This window comes from Acartia tonsa, chromosome 11 (genome assembly GCF_053477335.1).
Source record: "Acartia tonsa isolate MP-2025a chromosome 11, ASM5347733v1, whole genome shotgun sequence".
Classification (NCBI taxonomy): domain Eukaryota; kingdom Metazoa; phylum Arthropoda; class Copepoda; order Calanoida; family Acartiidae; genus Acartia; species Acartia tonsa.
Window position 1 is genome coordinate 14,542,327 of NC_137270.1, and position 15,106 is coordinate 14,557,432.

Genomic DNA, 15,106 nt, shown 5'->3' on the forward strand with positions numbered 1-15,106 from the left:
GCGTTAAAGTGTAATGGCCAGCTGTCTCGCCTTTTTGTCGATGTTCAATTTAAATAGTTTATGTTTACTACATAGCATAAAAATAATAAGTATTCTTGGCTGTCACATTGACGACAAAACTATATTAAAATAAAGTTGGATAGACATTAGAACATATCAAACAACCTAAACTATATCAAAAATGATTATTTTCTTATAAATATCAAATAAATCTTATAATCTACATTTACTAGATCTTATGTTTTAGAGTGATGTGTCTAATATTTTTCAGGAATAACAGTAATATATAATCTAAAAAAAGAAATTTTTTGGTGGCTTAATTAAAAATTTGTTTCATCTTGGGTGAAATGCTGGTAGGGAGAGGACATGAGACTGTAAATCACATTAAAAACATGGATTAGTTTGTACAAACTACCAGTGTCTAAACCATTTGCACCAAGAGGTTAAATATACAGATAGGGTAATTTGTTTATCCTAATTGAAGGTGTACATCATGTTATCCTCCATTTTCTTACCCCTTAAGGTCCTTCTGATCACGAGAAGGGCAATATTATAAATATTTTTTCCCCTGCTATCCCAGTAACAGGATGTCTCCCTGTCTGTAGCTTAAGATATAGTAACCTGTTGACTAATATTTGTTGCTCTATCCTCCTAAGAGAAATCACTCCTAGAAAGAATGTACAGACAGACAGACGAACATTGCGTAGTCCATGTTATTCCTGAGCCTTAATGTGTAATACTTGATGATAAAATATAGAAAATCTATACTAAACCAGAGAGGTACAGTTTGATGGGTGAACACCTGAGGGATATAATACAATGTACTATGTATGTATATATTGATAGCGGCTACGTCCCTAGAAACCTCTAGGGGCTCTTAAGATGGGGTAGGGAAAATGATTCTTCCAATCCATTTCCAATTTTAGTTTTTATTTTAAAAAATTGAAATGGGGGATAACTTTCTTGGGGGGCAAAATTTTTGTAGGGCGGTGGAACCCTCCGACGAAATAGTAATAAAGCTTCTGGCTCCGGTTTCGGCTCCGGTTTCGGCTCCGACCTTAAATCAAGAAAAACTTGACTTTTTTCCCCACGTCTATTTTTTACTTTTGAAGGTTTTAAAAGTTAAATTTTTAATATAAATGGACTTTAAAAACTTAAAAGGGGCATTTGCACATGACAAAACAGAGTTACCAAATTATAATTTATAAAAAATCTCTTTGTTTATCTAGTCTGGAGCCGGAGCCGTTTTTTTAGCTAGAATTACGGATTCGGCTACAACTCCAGCAAAATATGGCGGCTTCACAGCTCCTGGCTCCGGCTCCGCAGCACTGGTTTTCGGTCTTGAAAGAAAAATATTATATTCTTGATGTATCTTACCTATTATTTGTAAAGAAATTAAGAGTTTCTAATTCTATTTTTAGCAAAGAGATTAAATGCTGGAGCGATAGTTCATTATAATAAGTGAAATCTTATATTGATAATGGTATGCATAGCAAATCTTATAGAACGAATACTCAGCCGTAATTCTGGCTTAGATTAAAGCGCAAGCCATAAAATTTTCTTACATAATTTGAAATGCTATTGTGGGGAGGGGGAACGGTACGCTGTACATTTGATTAGTGCTTGTTACTGATCATGTTTTGATGGAGTTTTCTTGTTCTAATATTATTGGTTTATAGAGTACATAACACTCTTATTAACACTATTACATCATTTATTAAACTTTTAACAAAAAAACCTTTGAGTATTATTTTATTTTATTTATTTAGTAATGAAGATACTTGATAAACATAACTATGACTGTAAGTCGTCTTTTTTTTCTTTCTCTCATTTTTTCTATTTCTTTCATTTGCTTTACTCAGTTACTGATCTTATTTAAATATTCAAAAGTTTCGCTACTTCTGGATGTTGCCATTCTTGTTAAATAACTTTAACTACTTTTCTATCTATAAAACTATCAAATTTATCTATAAATTTATCTAATTATGTTATAGTGTATCCATCTATCTTACTGGTTATCTAATTAATACTATCATATTGTGTATCTGTCTATCTGACTGGTTATCTAATTATGTTATAGTGTATCCATCTATCTTACTGGTTATCAAATTAATACTATCATATTGTGTATCTGTCTATCTGACTGATTATCTAATTATCATATTGTGTATCTATCTATCTTACTGGTTATCTAATTATCATATTGTGTATCTGTCTATCCGACTGGTTATCTAATTATCATATTGTGTATCTGTCTATCTTACTGGTTATCTAATTATCATATTGTGTATCTATCTATCTTACTGGTTGTCTAATTATCATATTGTTTATCAATATATCTATCTTACTGGTTGTGTAATTATCATATTGTGTATCTATCTATCTTACTGGTTATCTAATTATCATATTGTTTATCAATATATCTATCTTACTGGTTGTGTAATTATCATATTGTGTATCTATCTATCTTACTGGTTATCTAAATATCTCAGTGTGTATCTATATATCTATCTTACTGGTTATCTAAATATCATATTGTGTATCTATCTATGTTACTGGTTATCCAATTACCATATTAAGTATCTATCTATCTTAATGCTTATATAATCATCATAATGTGTATCTATCTATCTTACTGGTAATCTAATTATCATATTAATTATCTATTTATCTAACTGGTTATCTAACTATCTTATTGAGAAAGAGCAAATACTGTTTAAATGAGCATTGACTTTTCGCACACATACTTGTCAAATGACCAATATATGCCATTCTAATTTTGTACTTTTTGTACGACTAGTGGCTTTGCCTATAAAACTGAAAAGGAACAGTAGTAAGCTTTAAAAGAGTTATAAAACTAAACTCCTAGACATTTGTGTAGCGATCGAAAAAGCCATTTACAAAATATGCAGGACATTCAAAAACTTACTACTTTTTCATTTACTAGCTCAGATTAACATCAAGGCTCACTAAGGGACTCGTTCTTAAAGAGGTAAAACGGAGGCTGAAAAAATAGTCTAAACCCATCCTAAAACTTAAACTTTAAGCTTTAGACAATAAATCATTCCTTCTTTATAGATTTACTAGTGGCTTCGCTCCCAGGCTTTTTTTCATCATGGCTTTAATAGGTAAATTGTACAAAATGTACATATCTAGAAGTTATAACAGAAACTTGGTCACTACTTCAACTAAAAAGCAAACATTACTGTACTGCAATTTTCTTGATTTCAGAAGATTTTACTTATCATCAAATACAAATTTTTAAAAGTGGGACTTTTATACATTTTAGATTTTGTTGGTCTGATATTTACAGAATAATCGTTTGATTGTTTGGACTTGGAAATCTTAACTGTATAATTATTTAGTACTTACTGGAGCATATTTTGCGCCATGGCATTTCCCCATCTCTACTATTAATGATGCGCATCTGACGTAACTTTTAAAGTTTTCATTGATGACGTGCTTTGGGCTAAAAATCTTACTCATCAACTCCCCAATGACGAGCTGATAAGCTTAAAAGATAACCAAAAAACATGATAAATATAAAGAAACCATTAAAAATCCTGAATTAGAAGGAAAAAAGTAAATTAAAGACAAAAGCTGAATTTCTAGGGCTCGGTAGCCACGACGAAGCATCAAATTTAAACCTGTTTTTATATTTTAGGATCTTTTTAATCAGGGTGATTCCATAATTGGGTAAGGTTTGGACTTCAGGCTGTTTTTTAAAAATTGTAAAAGTTTGATTTCCCTGAGGATTATAGAATGCGAAAGATGCGTGGCTGCCGAGCCCTGTAAAATTCACTTAAAACCAATACTCCGACTTTGTGCAATTAGCAGACTTTAGATTAGAAAACTTTTTCCTTTCAAGAAATGTTCGTTATTGCTGACTACAGTAGGTTAAGGTTATGTAATTCTTTTAATACTATTTATTTATTGTTGACTACTTTTTTGTTATTTCCTAAAAATGCAGAGATGGGTTTTTGAATCAAGAATGTCGCGTTTTTTTTGACATTTTTTAGACCGGTCGTCTTCGTCCAATCAATCATTATTATGAAATTGTCTCGTAGGGTTTAAACAGAGTATACAACTTAGGATTTCAAAATTTTAAATTTGTATAATGTCTAATAAAGCTATAAAAAGATGCATTAATTAATATATAGCAAAAATGAATTTAAGAATATTTATTTTCTTCTATAAAAGCCGTACCAAAAAAAAGCGAAACAATTAAATAAATAGTTGTATACTCTGTTTAAATCCTACAGGGCATTTTCATAATAATGATTAATTGAACGAAGACGACAGGTCTAAAAAAATGTCGAAAAAACGCGGCATTCTTGATTCAAAAACCCATCTCTGCTCTTCTATTAAAACTACTAGCGACTACACTCCTAGTATTTAAGGTAACTGTATTCAAAATGGTATACAATTGACAGAAAAATAGCCTAAAACCATCCTGGGACCAAAGTATTCCTCCCCTAAAAAGGAGAAGGTAATCAGTTCAGTAGTTATTGAAATATAAAGCTTCAGACAAAAAAAACCTACTTTAATAGGATACTTTTTTTTCCACGCTAAATAAACTCTTTACAGAAATTTATTTCGGTATTGAATTAATCTTCATTTATAACAAAAAGTAGAACGATGTCTACGTCTCTGTTTGTTTGTCTGTCTGTTTATTTGTTTATTTTGCTTACCGCTAAACCGATTGGGTTCCCCTTCGCAGCTTCACATAGGTCCCGGGAAGGTTTATAATTATTTTTGGGGAGGGTACCACCATCCTCCCAAGAAAAATCGCCCCTAGAAAAAAGTTATTCCCCCCCCCCAAAAAAAAATTAAACTAAGATAAAAATGGGATTGGGGGAGGTCGACCTCCCTTCCCCCCCCCCCCCCCATAAAAAAAATTACCTTTATAAAAATCTAAATTAAAAAAATGTATTTTGTGATTCAACTCTTCCTTCCTCAAGTGCCACTAGAGGCCTCTAGGGGCGAAGCCGCTAGTACTTTAGAAAGACTAATACTTGAAATAATAATTAAATAGAAAAATCAATATATTTTGTACTAAAATTATATAGATGTGTCATTAGATATAAAAATTCCTATTGCTAAAATTTAGCACATTTATTTTTTAAAAAAATGATTAATGTTAAAACTTAAAGCGTAAATTTGAAAAATGCAAAACTGATTAAAATTTTCAGCTTATGCAAATTCTTGGTGAACTTTTTATGTAGTACAACTTCATTTTTGCATAATTCTTCTGCATTAAAGTAGAGTTAATGATATTAGGGGTTGCTTCAAAAGTTTTAAATATCATAAGGATTTATGGTTTAGATAGCGAAGATTCTATAAGATCATGCTTAAGGCCACTTGTAATTTTATGATAACAAGAATCTACACTAATATATGTAAATTTAAAGAACAAAAGTAATTAGTTCTTTTTTATTTCAACATCCATTACATAAAGAATTTTTTTCTGCAGCTCAAGAACAGAACTCCAATCTGAATTAATGCATATTAAACAGTATCAATGAATAGTGTAAAAAAATAGAGTTAAAGCATGATTTATATGTTTAAAAATTGATATGAACAATTTAGAAAAAATTAAATCAATGTTCTATTTTACTTGCTGCTTAAATGATATATTCGTTTGACTATTTTATCTATAATATATTTACCAAAGTTTTTATTTTTTAATCCAAATTTTTTGTCATAATATTAGGTCCTATTTTATTCCAGGTTGAATAGATTTTTTTCTACAATAGGCCAGCACAAAACTGACTTGTTTAACTTATAAATATTTATCATTATTGTTGTAAATACATTCCTGTAAGGTTGCATCATACAAGCTAAGAACACTGAGTCCCAACCATAACCCAAGAGATGATCCAACATCAATAACAAATTTGAACAGATCATAATTGTATACCTAACATAATTCACATTGAAATAAATGATTACTTTAACCAAGACTTGAAAGATAACAAATGTTAATTTGAAAAGAGAAAAAAAATTTGAATGTTCGATTGATTAGAACTGGTTCTCAGCCGTACTAAAATGATGTATAACATCATATTATATCAAATTTTCGATAAATATAAAAATGTCCAATCATAAGGTTAAAACCAGTTTTTAGCCTCCTTTGGCATCTCAGGGCTAAAAAAACTGTTTTTTATTCTTTTATTGTACATTTTTTTTATCCGCAGAAAGCTGTTTATAATATGATATGAAATCTTAAAACTACCTTTTTATACCCCTTGACAGTTGGTTTGAATTTCAAATTTAATTGTGTACTTGGACCTGAAGCAGTCATTCTGTATCTTGTTACACTCTTAAGGTTAACCTTTATATAAGCAATATATATATATGCAATACACTAGTGGCTACGCCCCTAAAGGCCTCTAGGAACACTTGAGGGAAGGAGTTAAGGTTAGTTGCGTCAGGTTGGAGGGGGGACGCAAATTTTAGACCCCAGATTTGGCGATTTGATAGCGGGTTTCTTGGGAGGTTGGGGGTACTTTCTCCAAAAAAAGTTATAAAATTTACTAAGACATACATATAAGAAGCTACACTGTATAGAATACCTCATTTATCCAACAATTATGAGAGATTTTAAGCTACAGGCAGACATCCTTTTGCTTTTATATAAGGATATATATTTTTATAAGTATGAAAATATCTTTACCTTAATTTCAGTTTTCAAACAATCTGGTTTGCATGCCCTTTCAACTGGCAGAGGATTAAACTCAATAAGAAGGTCCCTATATTCACGAAGCGCCATATCTATTAGGTCGGATGTATTCGTCCTGGCCTTTCCTCTGCAAGGATTTCTTAAAAAGATAAAAATGATTCTTATTAGTAGTAACTTTTGCCTGTTTTTCTTAAGCTCAGGATATTGTTAGCTTCTGAACTGAATGAGTATGTTTAAGGGACGCAGTATAAATTAAAATAACACAAGTCTAAACATTTTCATAAAGTAACAAAAAAGTCTTATAAGCTCCATAAACCACTATGTTTATTGGGTGCAGTTTAAATTTATATAAACTTTGAGAGGGTACATAGCATTCCTGCAACTGGCAGAAATACAGCTGGATGTTTTTTTGTCAAAATGTAAAAAAACTCAGCCAAAAATACAGTCATACTTAAAGAAACGTCATAAATACATCTAACACAGGCATTCTTTAAAAGATAAGTCATTGAAAGACAAGGGTTAATTAATCAATGATAAGACAATGAAAGAAAAGGGTTAATAATCAGGGATAAGACAATGAAAGAAAAGGGTTATCATTCACTGTATTTCTGCCAGTTGCAGGAACGGCAACGTCCCCTTAGAAGCTGTGAACAAACAAAATATATTATGGTGGCTATTAACAGCTGTAATCTTTGGAAAGATGCAGAATCCGACTAAACGTATTAACTAAAGTTACTGTCCTGTTTGAGAGCCATGGAGGAGCACATTTCATTTCTTGTATAAATTCCTGCTGATACACCTTTAAAATGTCCATATTAGTAGGTTAAAATAATTGCTTTATTAATTGTTTAATTGGACCTGGTAATCAACACAGTCATAATAACTTTCAAACTTAGCACCATCATCATCATTTAATTCAGAGTTAACTTTCTCAGTGTTATTTAGCAGATTTCTATCCAATAACATATTTTACAATGTAGGAACATGGTATAGCCAATAAGCAAACGAAATTCAAAATAATATTTGGGCTAGAAAGGTAGAAAATAACTAATAACATTTTAAATAAAAGAATGAATATTGTTCACAATCATTTGACTCCTCTTCATCCATGTTCATTTGATACTGAGTAACTTCTATGTCATAATGTGCTGAGTGAGCGTTCTGGGCAGGTACCTTTCATAGAATGTAAATTCATGTTATGATATCAGCCCAAATCCTATTCAATTTTTAGGCTTCCCTTAGAGTTTCTTATTTCTTTCATTTGCCTTTATATGTTTAAATGCATGTCTACGAAAACCTTAACTAAAATGCTTTCCTATTTGAAATAAATTAATAAATCCTCATGTGTCAAAGATTCTTATATTTGGCCCTTCTGGAATAGTTTTTTTCTCGCATCATATTATACGGATATAAAATTAGTAGAAAACTGGATTTAATACAATGCTAGACATATTTTTTTTCATATGGATGAGAACCGGTTTTCCATCAGATAATATTTTGAATGAATATGAGAAATTATGTTATTCAATGATGAATTACCACTATTGTAGAACCAACATGAGATCCTAAATCAACATTGAAGTATGTTCTTGTTCTTGGATCTGTCAGATAAATATCCACAGATTTATTTAAATTAGCCCAGAAACTCAACTCAACAACTTTATCAGGTTCATAAGTGACTATAACCTCACACAAACCAAGAAAAGGAATGAATATAGAGTCCATTTCAACTTTCATCTTTTTCTGCAACCATTTAGTTTTGAATCCAGAGTAATGTGTATGAACTAAATCAAGGAGTTTCTCATAGGTATATTTGGAACTAATATCCCATTCTAATTCAGCATTTTCCCTGTGTTTTTAAATACTTAGACTTTAAAGTTTACATTTGCAATTGTTATGCTAAATAAATATTTTAGAAAGTAATCATTATTTGAAATATCATATGTGCATAATTCAAAACCTTAAAGCCAGGTGTGTTATTTTTTCCAAAATTTTAAAATAAACTTTTAAAAACAAGGGAGCAGGGAATTCTATCTAATTTTTAGTGCATAGAACTTTCATAATTTTTCAACTGAGAATTTAATTGTTTCACAGCCCTCCTATCAGGCGGATGCATAGATAAAAACTATATATCTATGTGATTTCTCATAGCAAGATTGAAAGAGCTATCAATTAAAAGTTATTATTATTATTTTGATACCAGCAAACCTGACAAGATAATTTTAAAAAGAAAGATAAATTTTTTGTTACAAAAAATTTAAAATGATAAAATATTAAGAATTCAATAATAAAAGGCTCAAAATACATTCGGTGAAAAGATTGTCTTACTGGATTAAAAATACTACAGGATAAAGGATGAAGACCGTGTTTTTGTCAGATTATTTTTTTTATCATACAATAATTTCTAGATTAACCATTCTGGCAAACAATGCTTTAGAGCTGATTTCTTAGATTTCCAGTTTAAACTTGATGATGAGATAAAGCAGAATTTGATAAGAAACTCAAGCATTATTTTAATACTTTTTGCTCTGTTTACTAAAAGCCATGCTATAAGGATTGTCGCAATTTGTCTGCACATTCAGTTTAAAGATGTATGAGCAAACTTCAATTTTTTTTACAGCTTTTAGGTATTTTATCTAAAACATAAACTACTAGTAAATTATATGTTAAATAGGGAATAAATTTATTAAAAATCCTAAAGAGTGGATAGCTGTAATACTTTGAAAAATATTTAAGATTGTTTAAATATTTATCTCATATACAAATTTAAATTCAAAAAAGGTTTTTACGACACCTAGCAATAAAATTCTGAACTACATAGCTATGTATTTTCACAATCATACATTTTATGATATTTGTTGTAGTTTAATTTTGACTTTCTTGGCAACTTCTTGTATCTAATGGCTAAACACGTTGGAGGAAACTGGCGAATTAGGGAAGTAAAATAAAAAAGCTTCCCTGAAATCATGATTTATTAAGTACTGCAATAATTAAACCTAAATCTTACAAACTTTTTTAATCATTTAAAATATGGGTAATTTCCCCCAAAGTGCCTTGTAGAGTACAGAGCCCCACCATTTCCCTACCATTAATGTGAAACAAATTGAAAACGATCAAAGGGGAACTACTCCCTTTGGTATAGCAAAGGTAACAAAAAAAAATTTAAAAGGAGGGGAACAGTGCTTGATAGGCAACTTTGTGGTAAAGCCCCAATATATGCTTTTTTATGCTTATTTTAGATTAAGTCGATCTTCAAATTGAATTTAGTATTTTATATTTTAGGGTTATTTTTTTTTCAAAGAGAAGCTTTTCTAATTAGGATTGGTCAGTCCATAGGCATGTTAGAATTGTCCAATCATTTTAAAACTTTGCAGGTGATTCCTGTAGTAGGTATGATTTAGAAAGCGGAGCACTTCCATAATCGTTACCAGAATGTCCGTATGTCCATTTTAAACATGGACAAATTTTTATCTGAATTCTGTGACAACAAAGTACATTATTATAAGCAAAGCAACTCTATAATCATGTCCTAGAAATGTGAGTATGTCCATAAACATTATCCTGTATCAAGCAGTTTTTACTTACAATTTTGCTTCGACTCTTATACATTTATATTCTGATTATTCAGTTCTGACATTCTACAAGTGTTAATGTCCATTTGTCCTACCGTTTCAGAGCTTTGTTCTCATAGATGGTGTCATCCTTGTTTAATAAGTAATGAACAATGAATTTAATTTTAAGCTTTAGGCATAAGTTAGATTATTTTCTAATTATTTTCAATTTTTCTGTAAAGATCCAATTCGTTAGTGTTGAATTTGTCCAATTTCATTTTTTATAGATTCATATAGTGAGATATTTTTTAGTTATTAAATCATTTTGAAACTTTTGCTTTAACCTGCCTCGAGGGGTTAATCAAAGTGCTTTTGATTAAAAATTTTTTAAAATATTTTGTTTTTGTTTGTAAACAGTTACAAATATCATGAATAAGAAAAAAATGTAAAGATTTTAATTTCAGGAATTATTATAAAATATTTTTTAAATCTCCCTAATTCTAAATTGTTTAGTAAGAAGCCTTTGTTTTGATTCTGTAAACAGACGGTTGAGGTTTGGTGATAGCTTATGATTTATACTTTCTGAATTGAACATTACTACAAAATACAAGTATGTTGCACCTTCTTTTTAGCTCTTTACCCTAGAAGGTTTCCAGAGTAGGTTTCGTGATTTTCCTAGAATTGTTGACCAGAAAAAACTTCCTTTGTCCTTGGTTAATCTTTTATTACTGATGAAAATTATATGTTAAAGAAAATCAGCAACAAAGTTTCCAAAATCTAAGTATTTCCTTCGGCCTAAAAACCATTTGTTGAACCCTGCTCCAAGTTCTTTAACCCTTTCATCCTTGTACTGTTGGGAGGGACAAATGAAAATCTGAGGAATATCAACTTCACTCAGGTTTCTGGTAACAGATGTATCCAACTTCGGGGGGTTCCTCAGCAGGCTAATAGCTTGGTGGATTTGATAGAAAAACAGACAAATGCTGATTACAAGGAGAGAGTATCTCAATATGTTTAAACATTTCATGGTCAAAGTTCAATCCTAACTAATGATATTCCATAAAATTATTGTATAATTATTAATTTAATACCTGTATGTATTAACAACGAAGAAATATCCATAAAAGCAAAGCTATGAACAAAAGAAAATGAACACTTGCAGAAAGTCAAGTTCAATAAGCCAAAGATTGATTTAAAACTAAAAGTATAAACAAAATTGTACATAAACTTGCTACAAAAATAAATACAGGATACTGTTTGGAGACATACTTTAGAGCTTACCTTATGTTATACCTTGATGTCCTAGTAATCATAGCTCCAAAAACAGAAGAATGGGATAAATATATCAACAAAACATTGTTGTCAAAAAAGTAAAAAAATTAGCATATTTCATATGGACGTACGATATTTCTGGTAACTTTCAGAGTGTTGCACCGCTTTCTAAATAGTACCTAATTATTACAGGAATCATCATTCAAAGCTTGATATCAATAGGACAAAACTAACATAACCAAATTACAGAAATTAGTTGATAGTGGCATACGGACAGACGAACGTATAGAAACTTAAAAGTTTAGGTTTTAAAATTTTTCTTTCACAATTTTTAGTAAAATTTTATTATCTTTTGGTTAATCTTAATCTAAATCAACACTAATTTCGTAAATAAAATTTCAGAACAATAAGTTACTTAATAATTATAAGTAAAGTTTTACATGCTCCCTAACCTACCTTATACAAGTATTTTTATTACGTTTTATTGGGTTTTATAAATTGGTATTGTCAAGAAAGAATTTTAATTTTATAGTAAATCATTAGAATACTTTGCATAATTAAGTATTGTATTTAAAGAAATGGTCAAAAATTTATCATCAAACCAATTATATGATATATATGGTTATATTTTCCTTTAGTTTATAAATAGTAAAGAATTATTCATATGAACTAAAATTCAAAAGAAATTTCAATTTGTATTTATCTTAAATTATTATGTATAAATCAATTTAAATTATATTGAATAGTTGAATTAGTTTTTTGCTAAAAGTTGAAGCTATTCTAACAGACTTTTCTAAACATTTTAGAATATTGGAAAAAATAAATTCCGATAGTTTAAAAGTTTTTGTATTGGAGACATGATGAACATTATACATTTTTTTAAGCGAGGCTTTTATATAATTAGGGTATGCATGTACGTCCTTCTGTTCGAACAGTTAAATATGAAAGCGTAGCAACTCTATAATCGTTAGAAGTCCATTACAAACATGCTGATGCTTAACTTTATTTTACAACAATTTTTGTATGATATATTTATCCGATTAGTTTGATTTTTGGAGTATTGTTTCATAGGACAACAAGGTACAATATTATAAGTGAAGTAACTTGATAATTAGAAATGTAAGTATGTTCTTCTAAAGTATAATGTATTTCAGCAATTTTTCATCACATTATATACAATTTTATTCAAAAATCATTATTCTGCTTATTAAGTTCTGTCACTTTACAAGTGTTTATGTTCGTTTGTCATACCGTCTTGTTTTAGAGCTTCGCTTTCATGAATTTGCTATCCTTGTTATACATCAATTTATGTTTATATAAAGTTTTATGTACGTAAAATTCAGGGATCTTAAAGGATAATACAATGGAAGATAAATTTATATACATCCCCAATGATAATAAACAAGGTTACCCTTTCAGAAGATCAATATCATTTTGAACTAGTCAATCAGTGAAAGTACCCAAATGTAAATTATAAAACTTTGGGTTCTCGTGTAATTTACGGTCTAATGACCCTACCCCCCCAGGAAAACTAGATGTATGTATGCTTCTGTTACACATACTTTTATTGAACTCATTCTAATATATTCTGTTACATGTTTTGTATTTGGTACCTAAACTGTCTTTAAGGTAAAAAAAACTTTTAAAGGAGTTTTTTAATCCTTTTTTTTTTACTAAATTCTACTTCTTTTACCTCTAAAATTCATTATAAATGAACTAATTTATAAAATACTACATGCTGCGCCCCTAGATTCTAAATAAAATTTTTTATGATTTTCGTCTATCCAACCTGCTTCCGGCCGAAAATCGTCTTCAATGTCGGCTTTTGATATAAATTCGCGAAAAAAGGAAAAAATCACAGTGGAATGTCTAAAATTTCTAAAAGTACAACATCCCTTCTGTATGGATAAATGTATTGATTAAGTTATAAATTAGATGTTAAGTGATGTGGCACTTTTGTATGAGTATTTGAGATGACATATTGGTGGTTGGGCATAGAAAAGCTTGAGAATCAGGCATATGGACCTATTTACACAGTGTAGGGTAGGCCGCTAGGCTTGGTGTGATATTCTTTTTATAAAAATAACAAGATGACTAAGTCTCTCTCTGTGTACCAAAGGATCTTGCTAACTGTTGAAATGATATGGTTCTCTCTTATGATGTAACTTAAGTCCCAGGAAGGTTTAAAACTATTTTGAGGGAGGGTAACTCACCCTCTCAAGATAAATCGCCCCTAAAAAATTCTTCTACTTTTTCTTTTTAAAACTAAAATTGATAATAGATGGTAATTTTTCAGTAAGGCTTAGAACCGATTCTAATCCAGTGGATATTAATCGGTTTCAAAGCCGGTTACTGGAAAACCCATACTAAGCCTAGTAATAACTGAATACATGTGACCCTTCCAACCTTTTATACTTGAGTTATTGCTTCTTTTTTTTATTCTTTATGTTTACAGATGAGAAAATTTACTTTGCTCTACAATATGCTTCCTCCTTTTTTTTAGTAGCGAGGCTACTCTATGATTTTCTTTGTCAGTCAGTTTGTCTATAAGTATTATTTTCCTTTTCATAGGTCCTCGGAAGGTCTTTAACTATTTTGGGGAAGGTACGACCAGTGACCACGCTCCCAACAGAAATCACAAAAAAAAATAATTTTATTACCTATAGAGACTTGAACGCAACATAGCAAGGTATCGTAGAGACTTGAAAGCAACATAGATAGGTATCGTATTATTAAAAAACACATTTAAAGTGCCACTAGAGGCCTCTAGGGGCATAGCCGCTAGTTTAAGATAAACAGCTAAAGATTCCCTATAACAATGAGCATCTCAAGTATTAAATTTGTTTGTCCGTCGGTCTGTTAGTCATACCACAAAATATAAATATTAAAAAATACAAAAATACAAAGGTCAGTTTTTGTATTTTAAACATACTAAATTTATTCTTGATTTAAACATATGCTCTTAAAATCATGTTTTCCATGCTACCACTCATGGTTTTTTGGCTGCTAGTTGAGAAAGTCAGCTGATTTTTGTAGAATTACTAAACAATAGCACATATTCCATAACGTAGATTGTCCGATTAGGTAGATTTGAATTTATTATGTGTTGATTTTTTTTTTCTTGGCTACTCTTTATATTGTTCTTTGCTATTTACATATAATGGATGTTATCATCCTTGATAAAAATAAGTAATATTTTTGTGTTGTATAATATATTTAAATGAATAAAAAAACAGTATCTTATATGCTAGGTAAAATAAAAAAAAATTTCAAGCACAACCATATCATATAGGGTATGACAGACGCACCAAAGCTCTTTATATTGCCTTTGTAGAATTACGTCATACAATACAAAAATGACCAAAGACAGGCCAATACACAGACTAAATTACCAATGGAAGGCCAGTTTATACTTTAATTGACCAATGGTAGGCCAGTATGCCGTCATTTTTTACAGGCAATATAAAAGGCTTCAGCCGCGCCTATTTTCAGTGCAGCAGTCGCAGTTAAAGATCAGCAATATTCAGCTTTGAGCTTCCTCTGACAAAAGCCTGTGCAAGCCACTTTAAAGTACAGAAGGTACACAACTAGTGTAAATAAT

General features: G+C 30.2%; 2 protein-coding genes across 2 annotated transcripts; both read right to left on the bottom strand.

The window, feature by feature from the left end:
- Window positions 1–5,422: 5,422 nt before the first annotated feature.
- LOC145331136 (uncharacterized) lies at window positions 5,423–6,817 on the bottom strand. Its single transcript, XM_080175763.1, has 4 exons — window positions 6,677–6,817; window positions 6,236–6,334; window positions 5,815–5,920; window positions 5,423–5,493 (listed from the first exon to the last, which is right to left on the bottom strand). Exons 1-4 carry the CDS (start codon window positions 6,770–6,772, stop codon window positions 5,423–5,425), a joined length of 372 nt encoding a protein of 123 aa, XP_080031889.1. The 5' UTR covers window positions 6,773–6,817.
- Window positions 6,818–7,729: 912 nt separating this feature from the next.
- Window positions 7,730–8,527, bottom strand: LOC145331137 (uncharacterized). The gene is made up of 2 exons (XM_080175765.1): window positions 8,222–8,527; window positions 7,730–7,855 (listed from the first exon to the last, which is right to left on the bottom strand). Exons 1-2 carry the CDS (start codon window positions 8,417–8,419, stop codon window positions 7,730–7,732), a joined length of 324 nt encoding a protein of 107 aa, XP_080031891.1. The 5' UTR covers window positions 8,420–8,527.
- Between the last annotated feature and the right edge of the window lie 6,579 nt (window positions 8,528–15,106).